Below are 19,795 nucleotides of genomic sequence, written 5' to 3'. Positions count from 1 at the left end.
AGACCTGATTTCTTAGTGCTGTGGTGACTCATTTGCGCCGTTGGCATCTGCAAGGCATCACACCCATGTCAGAGCGGTGTCGGTGATCTCTGTGGGTCAAGCCTTGCACCGATGTTTGGGACAGGGATTATTGACTTTAAAGGTTAAATTTAATTTACAGCAGCAGAGACTTTGGTTCAGAATGAAGAACTGGGCCAGTAATCACTTATGCATCTTGTATTTCAGAGATTATTTGTTTGGACAAATGAGTGAAGACCCATATTTCAAGGTCTTGTTTCACTGAGTAATGGTTGCAAGGGCAGGTCTTATTTGTAGTATATCATAAGTCTATAAAACAAACACAATAGCTCCAAACACTGTAATAAGTTATGCATCATCTCATAATTTATTATAATACAAACAAGTCTGTCAAACACAATATATTGTCTACTTATGAAAATATCAATATTCACAATTTAAATAGGTGATAGGTCTCAATTTTATATACCAACAACTCATCTAAAAATTATTTTGTTCCTAGCTGTGGTCTTCAAGGACATACACCTATAAGTAACTGTAAGACGGTCCATTCACAGCTTATTTTTTCTAATTATAGATATTTGAAATATAAATTAAATAGAGTACAAAAGACCATCTCTCCAACAAAGATGGTTTTGTCTCCAGGATATTTTTCCCTAAATAATGATACTGCATGTGCTTGGTTAAGTTTTTAACTATTGGAAAATTAGGAGGTACAAATGATAACAGCAAGACATTGGCTAGATAGCAACAGTCATTGCAAGATGCTGCACAAAACCAAAAATAAGGCAAGTATTATCAACAGCAGCTCCCATATGGCAGACTAAAAAGTCAAGGCTTTATTTTCCAAACTGGTCTCTAAGAAGGCTTCAAATGTTTGTTAACAAGATACGGCTTGATCCAAAGCCCTCTTAAATTGATGGTGGTTGGAAAAACAAACCACAGAACCCACAAGCAACCTTCCCTTTGACTTCAAGGGGCTTTGGAAGCAGGCTCTTAACGCCCTAAAAGAACAGGAATGAAATGACCAATTCACCGTATGTGAAAATTGCACCATGTTGTTTCTAAAATGATATGGAAAAAGGTTGCGAGTTCTTTTTCAAATGAAGTTGCAATAATTCAATGGGTCATTTTTTAGTTGGAAATAAAATATTCACGCAAAAAGATTTTATTTTTAAATATGGTAATTTACAAAAATACATCATCAGGACAGGAAAAATCAGATGATACTGCTAGTTTGCAGGATAAATATTGTGTTACAAAAACTGATAAATCACACCATGTGTATGGCACTGTATGCCATGCACTTAATTGAATTTTTTTAATAAATAAAAGCCCTAAACATTCACTATTTTCTGTAAGGTTACTATTATGTTAAGTAGAACAGTGAATTTCTTGTATAAATAATTTTTTCAATAGATACATTCTCAAAAATGAACCACTTATCTACATAGATATATTGCACTTCAGACTCATTCACATGTAACTTAGACTAGCATTCCTCATTAACAAATTCAGAATAAAAATAAGATATAAATACAGTGTTTTCCTCAAAATGAAACATACAGTACCTTTTTCATAAGGTAACTTTGGTTACTGTCAATTTACAAAGAAAGAACAGAGAGGTTTCTGAGGGTAGGGTAGAAAGCATGGCCACAGAACTAAATTTATCTAAAACGATAGTGAAGGGAGTAATAACTTTACCCTTGCTGTGACAAATACAGAGAAGCTGAGCATCCCTTTTACACCTTATTATTGCAAGTAAGTGTGACGTTTCGTTGAGATTACAGGACAAGCAGCCTAGCAGGTGAGGGCGTTCTTCGTTGCCCTTCGAATGGGGGAGGTTTACGTGTGTTGCGTTCCTTTGGTGGGCCACGTTGGAAAGGGTCAGCTCTTGCCCTCGGCTCCCCCTCTCTTCCAGCCGTGTCCCTCTCCTCCATGGAGCAGCCGGCGTGGTCCGTGGGGTGTGTTAGCCCCCTGCCCCTCGTGGCAGGTGAGGAGCCCGGCAGCACGGGCCACCGCAGCAGCTCCTTGCACACCCGAGTTGTCTCGTTTTCTCCTGAGAAAGCCCCTCCACGCGCAAGCCAGCGTGTGCGCTGGGCCCAGCTCTTAGGTGTCCTGCGCCTTATGTTGCCGTCTCCTCCTGGGTAGGGTAGGCTTGGATTTGGCATGGGTTTTGCTCTTGTGTTATGCCAGTACGAGTACTTTTGCGATTGCAGCCTTCATGGCAGAAAAATCAGGCTGCTGTCCCCAGTGGGACTTGTGCAGATTGGCGTTTCTTAAGAGGTGATAATGCACCAAAGCTGAGCCGTCCGTGGGTTTGAGAGATGCTTTCAGCCCCCAGATCCCACCAAAGTGGGACCATTTGGATCCCTTCTGGGAGACCTCAGTACACTAGTCCCGGAGGCACCGTGAGTCCCCCGCTGGTAATGAGAAGTGCACGCGCACAAACACAGGGCCAGCACCAGGCTGCGCCTTGTTTGCAGTTACCGAGGAGCCGCTGTGCTCGCTGACCCCACTGTGCTTGTGTTCACGTGCAAGCCTGCTCTCGCATTTAGTAAGGCTGCGTTAAGTGCCCAACAAGTAAGTAAAACAGCTGTGATGCATGTTTTGAGAGACCACATACCAAGATCTAAAAGGAGAGAAAGCAAATGAAGTGCACTCTCAGCCTTGCTGTAAATCTCTTCTCTCCACATTTCCTACACTCAGCATTACTGAGATGCTATTTCTGAGTGTGAAGGAAGAGAAGTTAAACTACTTTAAATAAGATGAATATTTAAAAGGCTCAGTCCAAGCTGGTCAATGTTTTTACTGTTGTTGGGCATTTAATGTGTTTCCTTCACAAATAGTTTTTTAACAACTAAATGTCAAATCTGCAAAAGGATGGCATAATCTGTCAGGAGAAAGTCTTAGGTTGAGTTTTTATATATATAAACCCTAAAGGCTGGAACGTGTGGTAACTGAGTATCTTTACTGATTAAGAAGGGATCTGAAGGCTGTAATCACTCCAAACCTCGCAGGACCAGGTTCAGTGGGAGCTTTGTATCAGGCAGGATTTGGCCTCACACTTGAAAGTCTTTAGACACCATAATTGAAATAGCTGGGAAAATATGTTGCTTTTGTTCTTGGCTCTAGATCCTCCCTCTCTCCCGCCCTCAAGCTCCCCTGTCCTGGTTTCAATCTTAGATAACTACCAACTTAAAACATATAAATATTGGCAGCTTGCGGGTTTGCTTTCCATGCCAAGGCTATAACAGGTAAAATATCAGTTCTCGAGCCTTGTTCAAATGAGCCAAAAAGGTCTTGTCACAGTTCCAGTGTCTTATAGACTGCCTGTTGCAAAAAGCTGTTGACAGCAGTCTGTGTGGCAATATTTCATGTCAGAAACAACATCATTTTCAGCAAGTGCACGCAACAGAAATGGCACCTTCCACAGTACATAAAAGCATCTGTTTGCTCTGTCAATAATGAACTACATGGTCAAGTAAGATTTTTTTGTTGTTTTAGTTTTTGGTCTTTTAAATGGTTGTAATTAAACACTGTTGTGGCTTCCCTCCTCTAATGACTCTGGACTGCACTGGTGCTTGAATCCAAAACATTTGAGTGCGACTGAACACTACGACTTGAACTCCAAAGCATATTCAAAATGCTGTGTAAGAGACAGAGGCATCTGCCTTCTCACTTTCGCTTCTAAAATCAAGTGCTCCCATTCCCTTCTAACAGTCTGATCTGCCCTCAGTCTCCTCAGGAAATGAAATCAAATGACTACTCTTTAAAACAGCCATTTCAGCAAATTACATCCTGAAGATGTAACCACTTGAAAAAGTAATTGCACCCAGAAACTCCAACATTTGCCCTTTTCATGGTGATATTTTTATAGGCTTTCCATTCTTATCATACTGGTAAACAAGCATTTTGATGCAATGAGAATTGGCAGGGGAAATCCAAGGGCTGCTTGTTATTGAAAAGTTATGGTTTGTATAGAATTGCACAGGTTGCTTTTGACACTTAAAGAAGGCCTTCAGTGTGGCAGCTGCCATTGTGCGAAATCTTTTGCTAATAAAACAGTAGAGGAAGAAATTAATTGCAGTGTTCAGCAATGCTAGCATATTGGCAATGTCCGACACAATATGTACCACCCAGCTGTTGTTTATAGGCGATACGTAGAGGTGATACAATATCATGATTATTCTTGGTGCCCAAAGTATGGCAAAAATAGAAGTTATAGTAAACAAAATGGCTGTTGTTTTCCCTGTGGAGTACCCTCGCAGTCGGAAATTGCTCTTTCGCCGCAGCTTGTACACGATGATAGAATTCAGAATGAAGAAGATGGAGCAGGGCACTAAGTAAACAGTAAAGCAGTGGATCCAGATGAGGACATGATGCATTGATGTGCTTATGTAGTCTTCAATCCAAATATTGGGCCACCAGTAGTAGGGAATGCTCGTCAAAAAGCAGGTGATATAGACACTTACAATGACTTTTCGAGTACGAGCAGGGTAGGAGACTGTGTGATACTTCAGCGGATGGCACACGGCTATATACCTATCAATTGTTAGTGGAACAGTAATCCAAATGGAGGTGTGGATGGAAGAAAATTCCAAGACCTCGATTATTTTGTCCAGTACCTGAGGCATCTGTTTATTTAAAATAAAGTCTTCCATGAGAAAGTCAACAAAAACAATGAAGAACAGAACCAGGATGTCAGCAGCAGCTAGAGCTAGAAGATAGTTATAGGAGGACTTCTGCCTGCGAGCAACGAGCTGGGAAAGGATGATGACTGTCAAGATGTTTGCTGCGGAGACAGAAACACACAGGTCATTAAGATGTAACATTGGCTTTGAGCATTTGTTTGGAGCAGCAGCTCCTTTTCAAGCACTTGGCAACATGGTTTCCTCTAGAGTATGAGAAACTGAAAGGGAAACACTGAAGCTGGGTCCCTCAAAGAAGTTCTTGTACTGAAAGGAGCATGTGGCCCTGCTCCTAGCTATGGGATATGCTGTCACCTAGGGCTCCTGTGCACCAGAACTGGGGAAAGAGGAAGTCGGGTCCTCAAATCCAGACATATGGGGTTACATGGTTTCTGGAAGCCCTTTGCCATCTCCTTGAAGCAGATGTACAGGAAGAGCTACTGCCCTCAGTTTTGATGGGAAATGGCTTTATTTTCATGTGTAATGTATACTTTTAATGAGAAAAAATTAAATTTGAGGAAAAACTGAATACCTCCCACACCCCCCACCTCCTTATTTTCCTCTTTCCTTTTTTCACTTTTCTGTCTCAGTGACAAATGAGAGAGAAGGGTGGGATGGGATTTGGAGAGAGACATTTTGTTCCTTGTCCCAGCTTATGGTGCCTACGTGTTTTAATTTTGAACTCCAGCTAAAAAAAGCTGAAATCAAAGTGCTCTGGATTAGGTAATTTTCTCTTTACTAAGTGGGATCCCCGTCCAGAGAAGGACTTCCTGGGAAGCAAGTGTTCTCAGCTCTTACTGAGAGCTGGATGTACTTCTTGGCACTCCGGAGTTTTCAGATCTGCCCAGAATGAGGCTCCTGTAATTAGTCCTGCCTGTTCCCCTGCTCTCTCTTTATGGACTCTGGAGAACTGTCTCTGTTCCTACCACTAGAACCACCTGCTCCATGAAGAACTTATGCAGGGCTGCTCTTTAGAAGCAAGTCCTTCTCCAACTGCAAGGGATTTTTCCTCTGGAGTGCTGCCGGCAAGCCTTTAAGGAAATGTGGCTTGTCAAATTAGACATGATGGATGTTCTGATTCAGCAAAACTGTAAACATTCCTGAATTTCCTGAAAACCCTTCTGCTTGCAACTCTGGCCATGGGTACAGACCCATCATCTAAACAAGCCTAAAAGTGTTGCATCACACTTAAATAATATGTGGTAAATGGCTGAAGTATCTTGTCTCTGCTATTCTCGCAGTCTGTTTTGTTTTGGTCTTCTAAAGCTGTGATTCAACTTAAGGATATGTGTTACTGGCTGGTCGAACCAGGGCTCTAAAGAATGCTGTCCAAGGGCTCAGTCCTGCACCCCCCAGCCAGAGAGAGTTCCCCACAGTGGCTAAGAACAGCCCTAGCAGTCCTCGAGAGTCTTCCTGGAGGGTCAAGGTGTAGCCAAACTTGTTCTACAACTTATCATATAGTCTTAACTCAGGAAAAAATCCTATTGTTCCTAGTAGAAGTATGGCTGGAATAAGACAGACTAGATTAAGAAGTTTACATCAGTTGGCTAGAATACCTGAAATAGCAGTTAAAAATCAGATCTGGTTTACTGTATAACAGACTGCCAAATATTTGTATTTGACATTTTTTGTAAGTGTTCTATAAATCACCTCTTCTGTGTATCCAGTGCTTCAAACATTTCTGCCAGCTTGGATGGATTTCCCAAACCAAATCAACAATAATTGTAAGGATTCCTTTAAATTAGAGAGGAAATTACTGACATTAAAGTAACGATGACCTAGGACATGCACCCTACCACTGAAAATGTGTATTATTTAACTGTTTTATGTGGTACTGGAAAAAATCTCCTTGTTCATAAATGCCTTTCAAGCCTGCTTTCTGGGAGCAGGATTTCTGCTGTCAGGGAAATGAACTGCAGCAGAATGACTGGTGTTGAGTAATAGCCCTCATAAGTGTCACCTATTTTTGTATTAACTGAATTTATTAATTTTGTATCTTAGAAAAAAACTAAACTGAACATGACAATCAACTTGCTGAACCCTATATATAGAAAAGTATATTCTTTCTAACAGTATTGTCTCAAATCACCTTTAGAGGAATTTTCCTGATTCTGCCCTCTGTTAACATGAGTGCAATTGCATCGATTTCAGCTTAGAGGGGACCTGGAGGTGATACACTTAGAAGTGCTGTGTCATTTTTCACTTACTTGCTTACGAAATGCTCTGTTGTGCCTGCTGATGAGCCCTAGAGGCACGGTGAGTGATGTACTGTCAAGGAAATCCTCGAGTTGGAACATTTAACACAACTGTGCAGTCACTGTTGGTTTTGGCCAGCCAGGCTGAATGGCTTGGCTTCTCACATGTTGGATGTGACCCATGGCGTTCATCTTCTCTTTAAATCCTTTGGATTTGATTCACTCCAGCAGCAACAGCTGGGGCAAGCATGCAGGGAGGGGGACTGTCTGGGGATGTTGGCCCCTGCTAGAAATTTTGGTCTCAATTCCAGGGGAGCTTTAATAGAGATGATGAATCTGCATCACGTCCAGGCACACCAGCAGCTACACCCTACATGTTATCCATCCCCTCTGCTCATTCTGGGGGTCCCACTGCTTGGTTCAAAATCCCCCTCTCCTTTTTGCCTAAAGGAGCAGATTTACAAGCAGTCCCTTCCTCTGTACCTCCTTCCCCCCTTTCTCTGGGTTCCTAGCAAGAGCATTAACAGCATGTATTGAAGTGCAAGTTATTCCTCTAATGCCAGCTAGCTTTGCTTGGTGAGCCGGATTAGAAAATTGATCTGACAAAGTACATGCAAGCTCTATCTGATTTTTCTGCAAGGGTTACAGTATCTTGTATTGGAAATGCCTTCCCTGGAATCACATTAGGGCTTTTGCTGGCTGGATGATATGAAATATAGTAATATCATTTACTTAGTGAAAACAGATATGTACTGGGGTGCAGCAGAAAGCTGCCAGTATGACAGTATCTTAGCACAAGAGTTTGGGAATATTTTTCCTGCTGCAGGCTGTATAGGCAGACTAAAGAGGAGCTATGGATAAGTCTCATTCAGTCCTTCACTCATTTCCTAGCCAGTGTTAAGTTATTCCTTGGTGTGTCCTCAGACAATGTCTAATGCGCAGTAAAATGGGACATGCGTGGGAAGGCTGTTCCGTGCGAGCCTCTGCATCCTTGTGCCATCATGACGGTGACTCCTAGGTGCCTAGTCCCAGGGCCTGGAGAGCTCTCCTGTGGGCAAGAATGACCTACTGTGGGTGAAAGGGGAAGGAAAACCATTCAAGTCAGAGACCATGTTTAATGTTTTTTTTAGCCTGTTTCTTGCACTAATATTGTAGTCCAGGTGGGGAGTATGGCAGGGATGATGACATATAAAAATATTTGTCTCTACTATAATGTATGTGCAGCTACAACTGCTGGACAGTTCAGTGCCCCTAGATTGCTCATTTCTCACTGTGTTTTTTCTACGTACAGATCTAGTTAAGATCATTTGAATTTGAAAAAGATTGATCGCTGTGTTGGGAGTGGATTAGGAGATGACAGATGGGAATTTATGCCAGCGCTGCTTGCTGCACTGCAGTATTCTGAATTTATAAATATCTGTTTGAGAACCAGGGCTTGATTAGGGACTAGCTGGCTGAATCCTCAAGAGATGCCACTGGCGAACCATAAGAAAAGGTAGAGTCTCGGTTCTTCCCCTTCAGTCATGAGGTTCTGTTACCTTTGAGACACAGTATCTGAAAGTCTCTGATATCCAAATACCGTTGGTCTCCAGGAGAACTTTTTTCCTTATTGGGCATTTGTTCTTTCAGCCCCAAATCTTTAGTTCATTCACTGTGGAGCTGCAGCTGAATAGGGTGCCCTGCTAACTCAGCCAGGCTTTGCTCTGGGAGACTACTGCATCTCTCCTTTGACATCTCCTGACTTTATCAGCTCCTGGATACAGACTGCAGCACTGAAGTGCATGTGTTTGGAGGTTCTAGGTATCTGAGAGGGATCATCCTTTAGTAGTGACCTTGGTTCTTGGTGGATTTGGTTTTGCTTCCTGTACCAAGGCCATCACAGCTTGCTGGGTCTCCTGCAGAGTCTGGGCAGCTGGCATGAGACCTCGGTGACAGCTCCAGAAAACAGGAGATGGGAGCCCAACAGGGCTCAGGAACTACGCACAATTTCCCCCCCCCCCCCCAAAAGCTGTCCCTCCTTCATCCCTGCAAGCTTAACAGTGCACCAGGCATCAGGAAAAAGGGAGAATGCACCGGGGAGCACAGGCAAATGGCCTCTGTACCCTGGCAAAGAGCAATGAGATGTTCTTCCCTTTTGCCTTCAGGAACGTCCTCTGTGCCTCCCAAAGCAGTGTCTGTGACCTAAAGGCACAATTTATTCCCCAGCGCCTTGTTTTTTGGATTACAGTCATAGCTCAGATAGTATCTAACTATGGCCTTTGTGGGGATTTACAGAACTCCTTCCATTGCCTATTATCACTGCATGTGAGCTTAAGCAGGAGCAATTGTATGAGTCTAAACAAGAAGGTGGCTTTTTTTTTTTATTGAGAGCATTTTGCATGTACACTGCAGACTCTGCAGTGAAATGGCCTTTATAATGAAAGTGGTAGTGCTGCTGTGTTGTGAATAAGGCACACTGTGTGGTTCAGTAGTTCAGTATCATAAACTAGCTAAATGAAGTAGCCATGAGTGTCACTTACTGAGTGTGATAAACATTAGGTCACTGAATATAATGGACACCTTTTACCAAATACAGTTGTTGCTAGGATCCCTAAGAACTGTTGTGCAATGCATAAAACTACTTTACAGGCCATGCATTAGTCACCTGACTGTAACATAGTAGGGAGATTGTTTACAAACATGAAATTTTAAATTGCTTTAAAAATACTTTAGACAAGGGCCTTCATAGATTTAGAAATCCTGCAACTGTATATGCTAAAAAACGGACGTTTGGGCTTGATGGGAATAGATGATTTCCTCTAAACTAGCAGGCAATATTAAAATGTAAACATGTACCATGTTCAGCAGTCAAATCTGACTGTGGTTACTAATACAGTCATTTGCCAATAGTTACCAGATTTGAGATCACCATGGCTTTTATGCTTTGTGAGAGCTCTCTGGAGAAACTGAGGACAATTGGTGATTTCTCAAAGATGCTACATAATAGAAAACATTTTATAAAACAAATGCTGTGGCAAAGTAAACAGCTGTCTATTAATGATGCTGGTTAGAGCAGGTTAGATGGTCTTTTAAAATGACACATGGATCCCATTTGGTGTTAAAGAAGATAGGGCAGTTCCCTTTTTTCTCTTACAGCCAGTCTAGGTCAAACTCAACACAGCAGCAAATGGGAACGACCTTTGTGAACACTTTGCCTGTTTGTGGCAAATGTAATTTGTTCCTCTCTCATTATAATATCTTGAGATCCTTTCTTAAACACTTGCCAAGTGTAAAGAGATACTTTGCAGAATATAATTAGTGGAATACAAGTTTTCCCTTCTCTGAGAGTTCCTGTGAGAACTGATTTAAAAGACAGCTTTATCGGTTCTCTGAGCACCACCCGCTCACCCTTGGGAGGGAAGAGCAGGCGACCTGCGCTGCTGGCGTGCAGCACAGCATCTCCCAGGGCGCCCGTCGCCTCTCGGCATGCGCAGCAGCCCGGAGCCTGAGCCAGGCCTAGGCCACGTGGAGATCTAAGCCAAAAAACCGAGCAGTGCAGAAGCTGTAGCATGACTGGATGCAGGACTGCAGCTGGAGGAGGTTTCACACCTTGTAGAAAGGCTCTCATGAGATTTGCACTTAGAAATCCCGCATGCAGTGACCGGCCTTATGGAGTCTGAGGGTAAAAGGGAAACGGGAGGTAGAGAATCATTCAACTCCTACCCTGCTGCCTAGGACAACCCAAACTCCCCTTTGCACGTGGGAGACTGTGTCTGTAACTGTTTGCCAGGGAAAATGCAGCACGAGCCTGCGCTCAGAAGTCACAGGTGAATTGATGAATCGGTGTCACAGGCTGGAGCCTGACAATGAAATCTGGCCTCCGGGGTCGTTTTTCTCGTTGACAGCAGTTATTAGCTGAGGCACCTCTGGAAGAACATGGTGAATGGTGTACTTTTCTCAATGGCTGGTACTGGCCGTAATTGGGTCATTAAGGCCAGGGGAAGATTTTAACCAAGCCAAAAGCACTTCCTCTGCTGTTCAAGGACATGGACACAGTAATGGTGTAGAGAAACCGATGGCCAGTATTCATTTTCTGCCTTGCCGACCACTCAGGGCTGTTAAGTGCAGTAACTTGTCTGGCAGACAGGTGTAATTACATTGCACTTGCTCTTGGTTTTCCTAGACAGTTGGAGTAGGGCTTTTTTCATCGTCTTCACAAAATAGGGCTATTTTTGCAATACAAAAACTGCCCAGAAGGAACGCTAGACTAAGACCGAGTGGAGGGCCCAGTCCGTACTGACTGGTGGGCACATGCATGAATGCAACAGGGATCTGATTCTCCTCTCACTGTCTTCCCCCTCCTCGCCTATGTGAGGGGTCTGCCCTTAATTCATCTGACCTCTTTTGAGCCAGAACATGACTTCCATACCATGTCTTTCACCGCAGCCTCCAGAGCAGCACCGTAAGCCCTTCCCAAGCAGGTACAATCTTGCCAAGACTATTTTTTGGGAATACACCTTCCCTTTTCCCTGCGTTTACAGATGACCCCCGTGACACAGCTGTAAGGTTACAGAAAAAATAGAGAAGAGGGCACCAGTAAGGCTGTTCTCTTCATTTTTAGATCTGTAACAATAAGCACAATTCTAGGACACCTTACTGCACTGCAAAGTATATTTGTATATTTTATTTCAAAGGACTGGCTTTTAATGCAGTCTTCAAGCACATACAGAAACATAAACAGAAATAAGCCTCAGAGGTGTTATGTCCCTGTGCATTTTTATAGAAATCAGATAAATACTGAGACAGGATAGGCACAGATACACCCCTTCTTCACTCGGGCCTGCAATGCAGAAAGCCTCTAAAGACTTTTGGACATGCGTCCCCATGAGGCCTTTCTCAGAGGCACCTGCACAAGGATAAAAATGTGTAAAACCCACATTTCAAAATCTAGCCTCACATCTTGCTACCAGAGCAGTAAAGCTTTCTATTGGAAATCGGTGTTGGGAGGCAAAAAAACAATCTGCAAAATAATGCAGAAATCAAAAAAGGGATTTTATCATTCATCCAACATATCTGGACAGACTGAGATTTTCAAGGTGATACAGATGTCTCATTTGGCAGGTGTCTGTAGGGACTCATGGTCAGCAAACTTTAAGAGATCTCAAGTAACCAGAGCTTGAGGATGACAAAACCATTCTTCCCTTTTAACACTGAAGGTCAAAGCACCGAGGTGAGTGCCAAAGGTGTTTGACAGGATGGCTAGGATGGAGGCAGGACACGATTTCGTAAGGGCAGTAGCATGAATCCTTTACTAAACATGAATAATTAAGAGGATTTTGCCTTTGATTGTGGATTTGCTAAACAAAGTCTTTATGTCTCCCTAAAGCATTAGCTAATACAGTAGGAGTTCGTGCTTGCAAATCTCATGGCCGAGTTTTCTCATGAGAGGATGCCAATTTTACACAATAAGGAGCAAATTAGAGACTACATAAAACCATCAGGATTTGGCTTTTCTTCCCCCACTAAGAATATCCACACTAGATATCTGTCATTCTTCAGTGTGGCAGTCTGGATATTGAACAAAATACCTGGCATCAACAAATGTCTGTGAAACATCCAGGTTTGAAGTAACTAACTGACAAGTAATTTGACTTGAAACCAAAAGCAACCTCTAGTGGAACGGTCCACACAGCCCATGCACCATACGACTGTAACGATGGTGAAGGTAAATGAGCATACATTCCAGGGACTCTGTGTTTCAGATGATGCAAAAGAACAATTTTGGTGAAGAAAATGTGTTGAGCGTGTTAACAGGGAGACTTCTTTTCCATAGACAAAGGGATAAAAACTCCTTCTGGTCCTCTTCTATACTGCTAATCCTGGTCCTGCTTGATTGCCTCTACTTCATTCCTTCCTTCATCGTCTGCACAGCCAAACCAGCTTCCTGGGAGGCAATCCAACAGAATTACAGTCTCTTCCAGTCAGGTCTCTGCCAGAAATGGCACAGACAGTGCTCCACACGTTGGGTTTTAGGATCCTTACATCTTTGTGGAATGAAAGTGGAATTGTGTACAAGGTCTCCTGTGCTCAAGGGGTTAATTGTGGCTTTGTTTCCCTTTCTTGTGCCTCAAAGTTAGTAAGAAAAGAGATAAAGGGCTAGGAAAGTCCACCTGAAACAGAAGGCAAAAGCTTTTGTGGCCAGGGATTGTTTTGCACCTGGGCGTGCAACTGCAGAGAGCGCATCAGGTCAGGAAATCTCCCCATTTTGTTTGTTTGCCTGACAGTAAATTGTTTTGACGTATGAGGATGAAGACATGCTCCTTCTGGCTTCTCGCTGCTGAGTCACCCCTGTTTTACTGAGGGGAGCAGAAAGAGAGGAGGAGGAGAGAAAAGAACTGAGTAATGGGGTGGATGAAGAACAGCAGGATATTAGACTGCCTAGTGCTTTTGAATGGCCTGACTTCTTAACAACTCCTGGGGGCTCTGCATTTCCCACCTACTGTGAAAACTGACTGTGCTCTCTCTTTTGTATCATTGTCATTTCAAAGAAAAATCTCCTTTGGAGTTTTTCCTTCCCAATCCATTTTAGCAGCCTGCCATGCAAGGTTGTGCACTTCATAGTCTATTGAACCTTCCAAATATTGCACCTCGTTATCATTACAGCCCTGCCAGTGTTGTTTCCTACTGATCTAGCAGAACCAAACCAAAGTTAGCGCTTATACTCTGTAGTGGCGTTCATAGATGCGCAATCAAGTCCTCTTCTGCATTAGCATGGGTTCTGCTCTGCTGTACGCTTCCTTTCAGGCTGCAGGGCTTTACAGACACATTCTCCAGCCATACTGACAAAACTAAACAGCTCCCATATCCATGCCTTGCCGTTTCTGTGCAGGAACATTGCAATGAATCTATCATTTTTCGCAATGTTTCTTCTTTCCTTAAAGAAAAAGCATTCATTTTACAATAGGAAGCGACTCATTTTGAGCATGTTAGCAGTAGTTTTGTTCCCCTCTGTCCACTAGTGCTACTGTAATGTGCTGCAGTGCCCTTCAGTAGCTCTGTTAGCTGAGCTAGTCATCTGCCTATTCTACTCTTACTCTTACGCAAGTCACAAGTTCTGCCAAATTATTTGTCCTCCTCTAAGCAGGTTGCAATGTACTGGCTTTGGGTCCACTCCATATTTAGTTAAAGAAAGCATGGTCTTTGAATAAAATGGGGGCTGAATCAAGCCTCAGGAGAGTTCAGAGCTTATTTATTGTGTGAACTTTATCTAATGAACAAGAGCCGAGGTATGCTATTTTTTCAAGGTCATAACTCTGCATGTAACAATTTTCCTGCTCATATTTTCAGAATTTCCTTCAGTACTTCTATTGTTCAGGTGTGTTGTTATGAGAAAGGCTACACTAAGATTTATTCAGGTATTGGAAATGCTCTCTTTAATCAGAAACCGATATCATGGTTGGAGAAGAATATGCTAGGCAGTAGATGGGAGGAATCCAAAATGGGTCAGACACACTTCTGAATAAGTGTGCAGTATGTACACCTACCTATTGCCTGCTTTGGTATTTACTGGGTATTACTTGCCATGTGAGTCATCAGCAAAAATTGCTACCCGTCCCCCTTCCCACTTGTCACACTAACAAGGTCATGCCTGTAAGCAGAGAGATGGCAAAGACACTAAAGTTCTTCAGGTCTTGTTCCTTCTACACCATCAGGGAACAGAGGGAAGAAAGCTGGGCTGTGAACACGCTTGTTCCTTGTACACTGCTACCCCATCTCCACCTCCTTTTCCTTTACTTACAAGTTCACATCACTTCTTATTTCTTGCCTTTAGCCTCACCATCTGGTAAAGCTTCGCCACTGTTGATGCCTATGCATTCCCTCCTGCCAGTGGTAACAGCCTTGAGGGACTATTCAAAAGCTTCTCCCACAACCATCTCCATCACCTCTCCTTGCTGCTGTCTTCTGTAAAAATTGTCCATTCTCTCTTCCATTGTTCTCTTTGTCCGCCTCCTCCTCCTCCTTCAAATTCTCCTAGAAATCAGCCAGCTAACAATGACTTGGACAATACCCACAGATCTTTTGCACGCACTTGTGCACTGTATATAAAAACTGTGTACAGACTGCACACCTCTTCTCACATATACGTATGGTGTTGTCCTCTTACATCAGGGATGCTCAGCCTGCAGCCCACTGGCAGTACGTGCTTTGCCAGGACAACTACCCCAACTTGCAGACCTCTCTGAATAGCTCACTTTTTCCTAAGAGGCACATGGGGAGAAGGCTGCAGGCCACATGAATTGTTCTGGCAGTGGCAGAAGCTGGCTCCCAGCTGCCATCTTTCTTGAAGGAGGAGGACCTTGTTCTCCATCATTTCATTTTGCCTGTGGCTGCATGGCAGTTTTTACAGGCACAGGGCAAGTGTTAGACGCCTGGTTTGCTTGCGAGGGCAGCTGGTCTGTCATTTGATAGGCGAAGGCCCATACTGTGTAACCCTCCCTTGAGAGTAGAAAGAAGCATGAGGCCTACTGTGTTTGAAAGGTTAGGCATCCTGCTGAGCTTACACGCTCTTCTAGGCATGGACTGTGGCTTCCTTCTCTCTGCATGAAGCCCACTGAGTGTGCTCCGGCGTATGGCTGGGGCTTGAATGATGTGGCTTGTCCCCACCTCTGTGACACCTTGTTCAGCAGCAGGTCTGAAAAGCTGCCTATTCACACCCTCCACTGGAAGCACCCCATCTGCCAAGTGCGTCCAGGCCACTTTCCCAAGCCTGTAGAGTCCTGACTCTCCCTTTATTTATTTTATTTTTTTTAAAGCAGAGTAAAACATGAGTAGAAGAAGCAAACTTGCGGGCTCTCAAAACAGCCAGTTTGAAGTGGCATTTCTCTGGGGCATCTGTGTGAGTTTTATCTGCTAGAGGGCTGTAGGGGTGCTGGGTATGTGCCTTTATTTTATGTCACTGGTATGTGGTCATCCCTGAAGCTGAGACACTTCCTAGGCTGCCTGAGGAGCAAAGTGAAACCAGAGATCATGCAAACAAGAAAGCCAGATTTTACTCAGTTTCTTAGCACTGCCAGTGTGAGGAGGCCCCTGGAAGCATGGACCAGGTCAGGCCCAGGCGATACTGCCGCTTTGTCCTTTTAGCGGCAGTACGCTGTACCCCCAAAAGGGGAAGGTGATTTACGCAAGGCAATTCTGCTGCTGCTGCATCTTCTGATGAGGCAGGAATCAGGGTCAAAGCCAGCCTCTGCAGCGAGCACTACAGCATCTGTGCCTGACCTTCCTAGCTGTGTTCGGTGGCACTGCCACAGCAAGAGCTCTTTGGTGCAGCTGCTTGTGCAGCTCTCTCTGAAAAAGAAATGGACTGAGAGTTGGTAACTTGGGAGCCTTGTTGCTCTTTGCTTCCTCACCCTACCAGCCCCCTCTTTGATTGAATCAGAGCAATGTCTTCCCTCCCCCGCATCCAACAACACCTCTTCTCTGACATTTTCTCTTGATAAATCAAGAAATGCTTCCATTAAGCCTTCCTGTGCCCCTCTCTTGCCTCCCAGTTAACTGGAGACGCTTCAGAAGTCCTCTCCAACTGACAAAAAAGGCTGAGTGCAGGGATGGCAGAGTAGGGGCTGCAGAAATTTTAGAAATCCCCCTCTAACTGTCAGATGCTGGGAGTGATCCTGCTTGCAGTGCTGCTCCCTCCCTCTGTTCCTCACAAGCGCACATGCAATTTCTCACTCTGCCCTGCGTCGCCTCCTCCCCGGACACCCCACTGCTCCTGCCCATGGACTAAACACTTGTGTGCCACCTCTCCAAACAGGAATTGGCACATCTAGTCCAAAGGACTAACTCACAAAAACACGTTTCAGAAAACAATCTCTCTCTCGTCAGCTTGTGCGTAGAGGGAAAAGAAGAAACCTCAGGTCTCAGCTGAGCATAAGGCACAGTTATGTCTGGAAGAGGCTGTAGCCCCCCTGGCCTGCGATATCTGCCTGAGGCGAGGTTAGGGTGCGGTGCTTCAGCTGTCGCTGCCCCGGTTTGTAGGGTACGGGCTCACCTCTGTCTGCGCGTGCTACTGCCGTTGCACTGAAGGGGTAGAGAGAGCTCACTTTTCTCTCTTTCCTCCCTGCCTTTTTCAGACTTTCTGGAGCCTGATGAACAGGGAGGGAGAAAGAGTCACTGCTGAGAAAAGGATCTGCTCAGATGCCTGCGTTATACAGGCGAGGGGAAATGATGCTTTCTCTGTATACACAATCAGGCCTGGCACAACTTGGCCTCAAAGTGGAGTTGTTGAGTTAGTGAAAATTTCCTTTAGACACTAGAGCAGAAAAGGCAAAAACAGTTAAATGTTCTCCCCTCTCATCAGTCTTCTAAGATTCGTGGCAAGGAGTTAGCCATTTCCATTTCAGCAAAACATTGCACTAATGCTGCATTTGAGAATAGATCCTAGATGATGTTTCTTTCAAATTTTTTGGCATCACACAAAGCTAATTACTCAGATCCCACAGACTTTAGAGCTCTTTGTCTAACAGATAAGTGTGTTATCTTTACAATTTTCTGATGTAAAAGTGAACAGCAACATCAAATTAAAACAAAACAAAAAAAATCTTTCTAGCACTGTTCTCACCCTGTACCACATGCTTGATAAAGCCTGGCTGTGTGAGTCTTCCCCCCAAACCTATCATCTTGTTCTCATCTCTGTGCAGTCTCAGAATGAGAATCAGAAATTTCCCATCCACTACACTTTCTCATACTATGCATTTACACAGCATACTGTACATGTACAGTGTTTTCAGGCGCTAGTTCCAATGTTACCCTCAGATAACAAGCACTGAACAGGCTGACACAAATTAATACCTGAGGTAAATTTACTGAACTCAGCAGTGTTGCACCACCAAATGTTCTGGCTAGTCCTGTTGAGCACTGCTGTTGGAGCCATTACTCTAATCAAATGGATGTCTGATCTCTTGAGAAATGCGCGTCACCATTGCTAATTTGGATTGTGCACCAATTTTAACCATGTTCTTAGAATGACAGCGTTAGGTCTGTAATTACAATGTAGTATCCTTAGGGAACCGGTACAAGTATGTACAGAACCCTCATTAACTGATTTTTCTTGCCTGCGCATGTAAGATTTTCCCTAGTTTCAGAGACATACAAAGGCAAACTTAGCCACAGACTGGTTCATAACAACTTCTTCCCTGGATAATCTTGAGAGTGTCTCGGTCAGTTCCTAGAGAACAGACGTTGAAATCGGAGCCCATCTTTACTTTGGAGATGTAAGCAGCCCCTAAGGAATTAATGAACAGAAAACTACCTTCTCATCCCTGCTGGTTGGGTCCCTTCAGGTCAGGGCTGAGACTCACCGATGCTGGGGAGCAGGGACACTTTCCTATGCTCTGCATGTTCTGTGGGTAAATACAAGACTTAACTTTCCAGTTCTCTGAACTGTTAGCCAATCTTCAAAATTTAATTATAAACCAGGGAGGGAAAAAAATAACACAAAGAACATCAATTCATATGCAGAGTAGCAACAATGTTCTGTTGAGAGACAGCACTCTCTGATTAAAATTTTTTTCTATGAATTAATTGCTTGAAGAATATTATTTTCTAAGCCAAAGGAAATAAGGTGAACAAAACATCTAGAAATTGTAGACCTATTAACTATCACTGCTGCTTGCCATTTATATGACACCTTAAACATGTAGCTATAGTTATACGTAAATACAGCCAAACTCTTGTGTGTTGCATCCTTAGCATACAGATTCATCTGAACAAATCAGACTGCTCTAACTTTTCGCCCCGCTCGTTCTCGCTGTCCTTGGAAGCGCTGCGGTTATCCCGAGGGAGGCAGGCGGTTCGAAGCCGGGCGCGAGCCGCGATGTTGCCCCGCGCGGCCCGCTGGCTCTGCCTGCTGAAGCCCCGTGGCAGCTGCAGAAGGGACCGGCGCAGGCAGCTCCCCGCAGCCCTGCCTGCCACCGCCTCTCGCCGACCGCCTCCGAGAGCCCCTCCGGGGGAAAAACCCGCCCGGTGCTCAGTCGTGGCCGGGACGAGGGTGCCCATTCGACGCTCCCGTGACACCCCTCGCTCATGCCTGCGTGCCAGCAAGGGTGCCCGCAGGCGTCAACACCCCAGCCCGAAACTCCCCTTCCCTCCCTTCTGGGGTCTCTTTTGCTCTTCTCGTTCCCTGCTTTCCCAGCATCTCTGTGTTGTCTCTCCCCCCTTTTCAGGCAGGAAATTTGGCTGGTGCCTGCGCGCCGGGCGCTTCCTCCCGAGCCTCCCGCCTGCCCTCGGGGAGCTCCGTGCGCAGCGCCGAGGCCCCCGGCCCCCAGCCAGCCGCCTGTCCGGCGGAGCTGCGCCCGGGCAGCAGGCTCCTCTCCCGGCCCCGGTGCTCGTTCGCACGGACCCCGGGCCCCCCGTCCCCAGCGCTACTTTATCTTCCAGCGGCCGCGCGCTGCATCAGAAACTTCCTTAACCACCGCGACTTCTGCACGCCCAGCTCGGGGCGCCAGGCACGGGCGGGCAAGCGACTGCGGCGGCGGCAGGGCAGAGGCGCGGAGCGAGCGAGCGGCGGGCGCGGGGCTGCTGCGCGGGAGCCGCCCGCGCTGGTTCGCACCGCAGAAGTTACCGGGCTCCCGGCGGCGGCCGTGGCGCCCCGCGCCGGCAGCCCGGAGCCGCCGCCGCGGCACCTGCGCGGGTACCGGCTCAGCGAGCGCCGCCGCCTCCCAACTTCGCCGGGCGGCGGCGGAGCGCGGCGCCACTCACCTGGCAGCCCGAGGCAGAGCAGCAGGCTGTAGTAGACGACGGGGGCATATCCCAGGCCACAGCCATACTGGTGGTGCGCCAGGAGCGAGCTGTTGTGGAGGTGGAGGTGGTTGTGCTCCATGGACGTGCTCTCTCCCCGCCGCGCCGCGCCGCTCC

At 45.3% G+C, this 19,795-nt stretch overlaps 1 protein-coding gene across 1 annotated transcript; it reads right to left on the bottom strand.

Moving 5' to 3' along the window:
* Nucleotides 1-590: 590 nt before the first annotated feature.
* On the bottom strand, nucleotides 591-6,578 carry GPR139 (G protein-coupled receptor 139). The gene has a single exon (XM_026083318.1). The coding sequence runs from the start codon at nucleotides 4,851-4,853 to the stop codon at nucleotides 3,879-3,881; it is 975 nt and encodes a 324-aa protein (XP_025939103.1). The 5' UTR covers nucleotides 4,854-6,578; the 3' UTR covers nucleotides 591-3,878.
* Nucleotides 6,579-19,795: the final 13,217 nt, after the last annotated feature.

This window comes from Apteryx rowi, unplaced genomic scaffold, assembly GCF_003343035.1.
Source record: "Apteryx rowi isolate R43461 unplaced genomic scaffold, aptRow1 scaffold_6, whole genome shotgun sequence".
Lineage (NCBI taxonomy): Eukaryota > Metazoa > Chordata > Aves > Apterygiformes > Apterygidae > Apteryx > Apteryx rowi.
The sequence above is the reverse complement of the archived record's forward strand: the minus strand, read 5'-3'. Positions and strand labels throughout refer to the sequence as shown.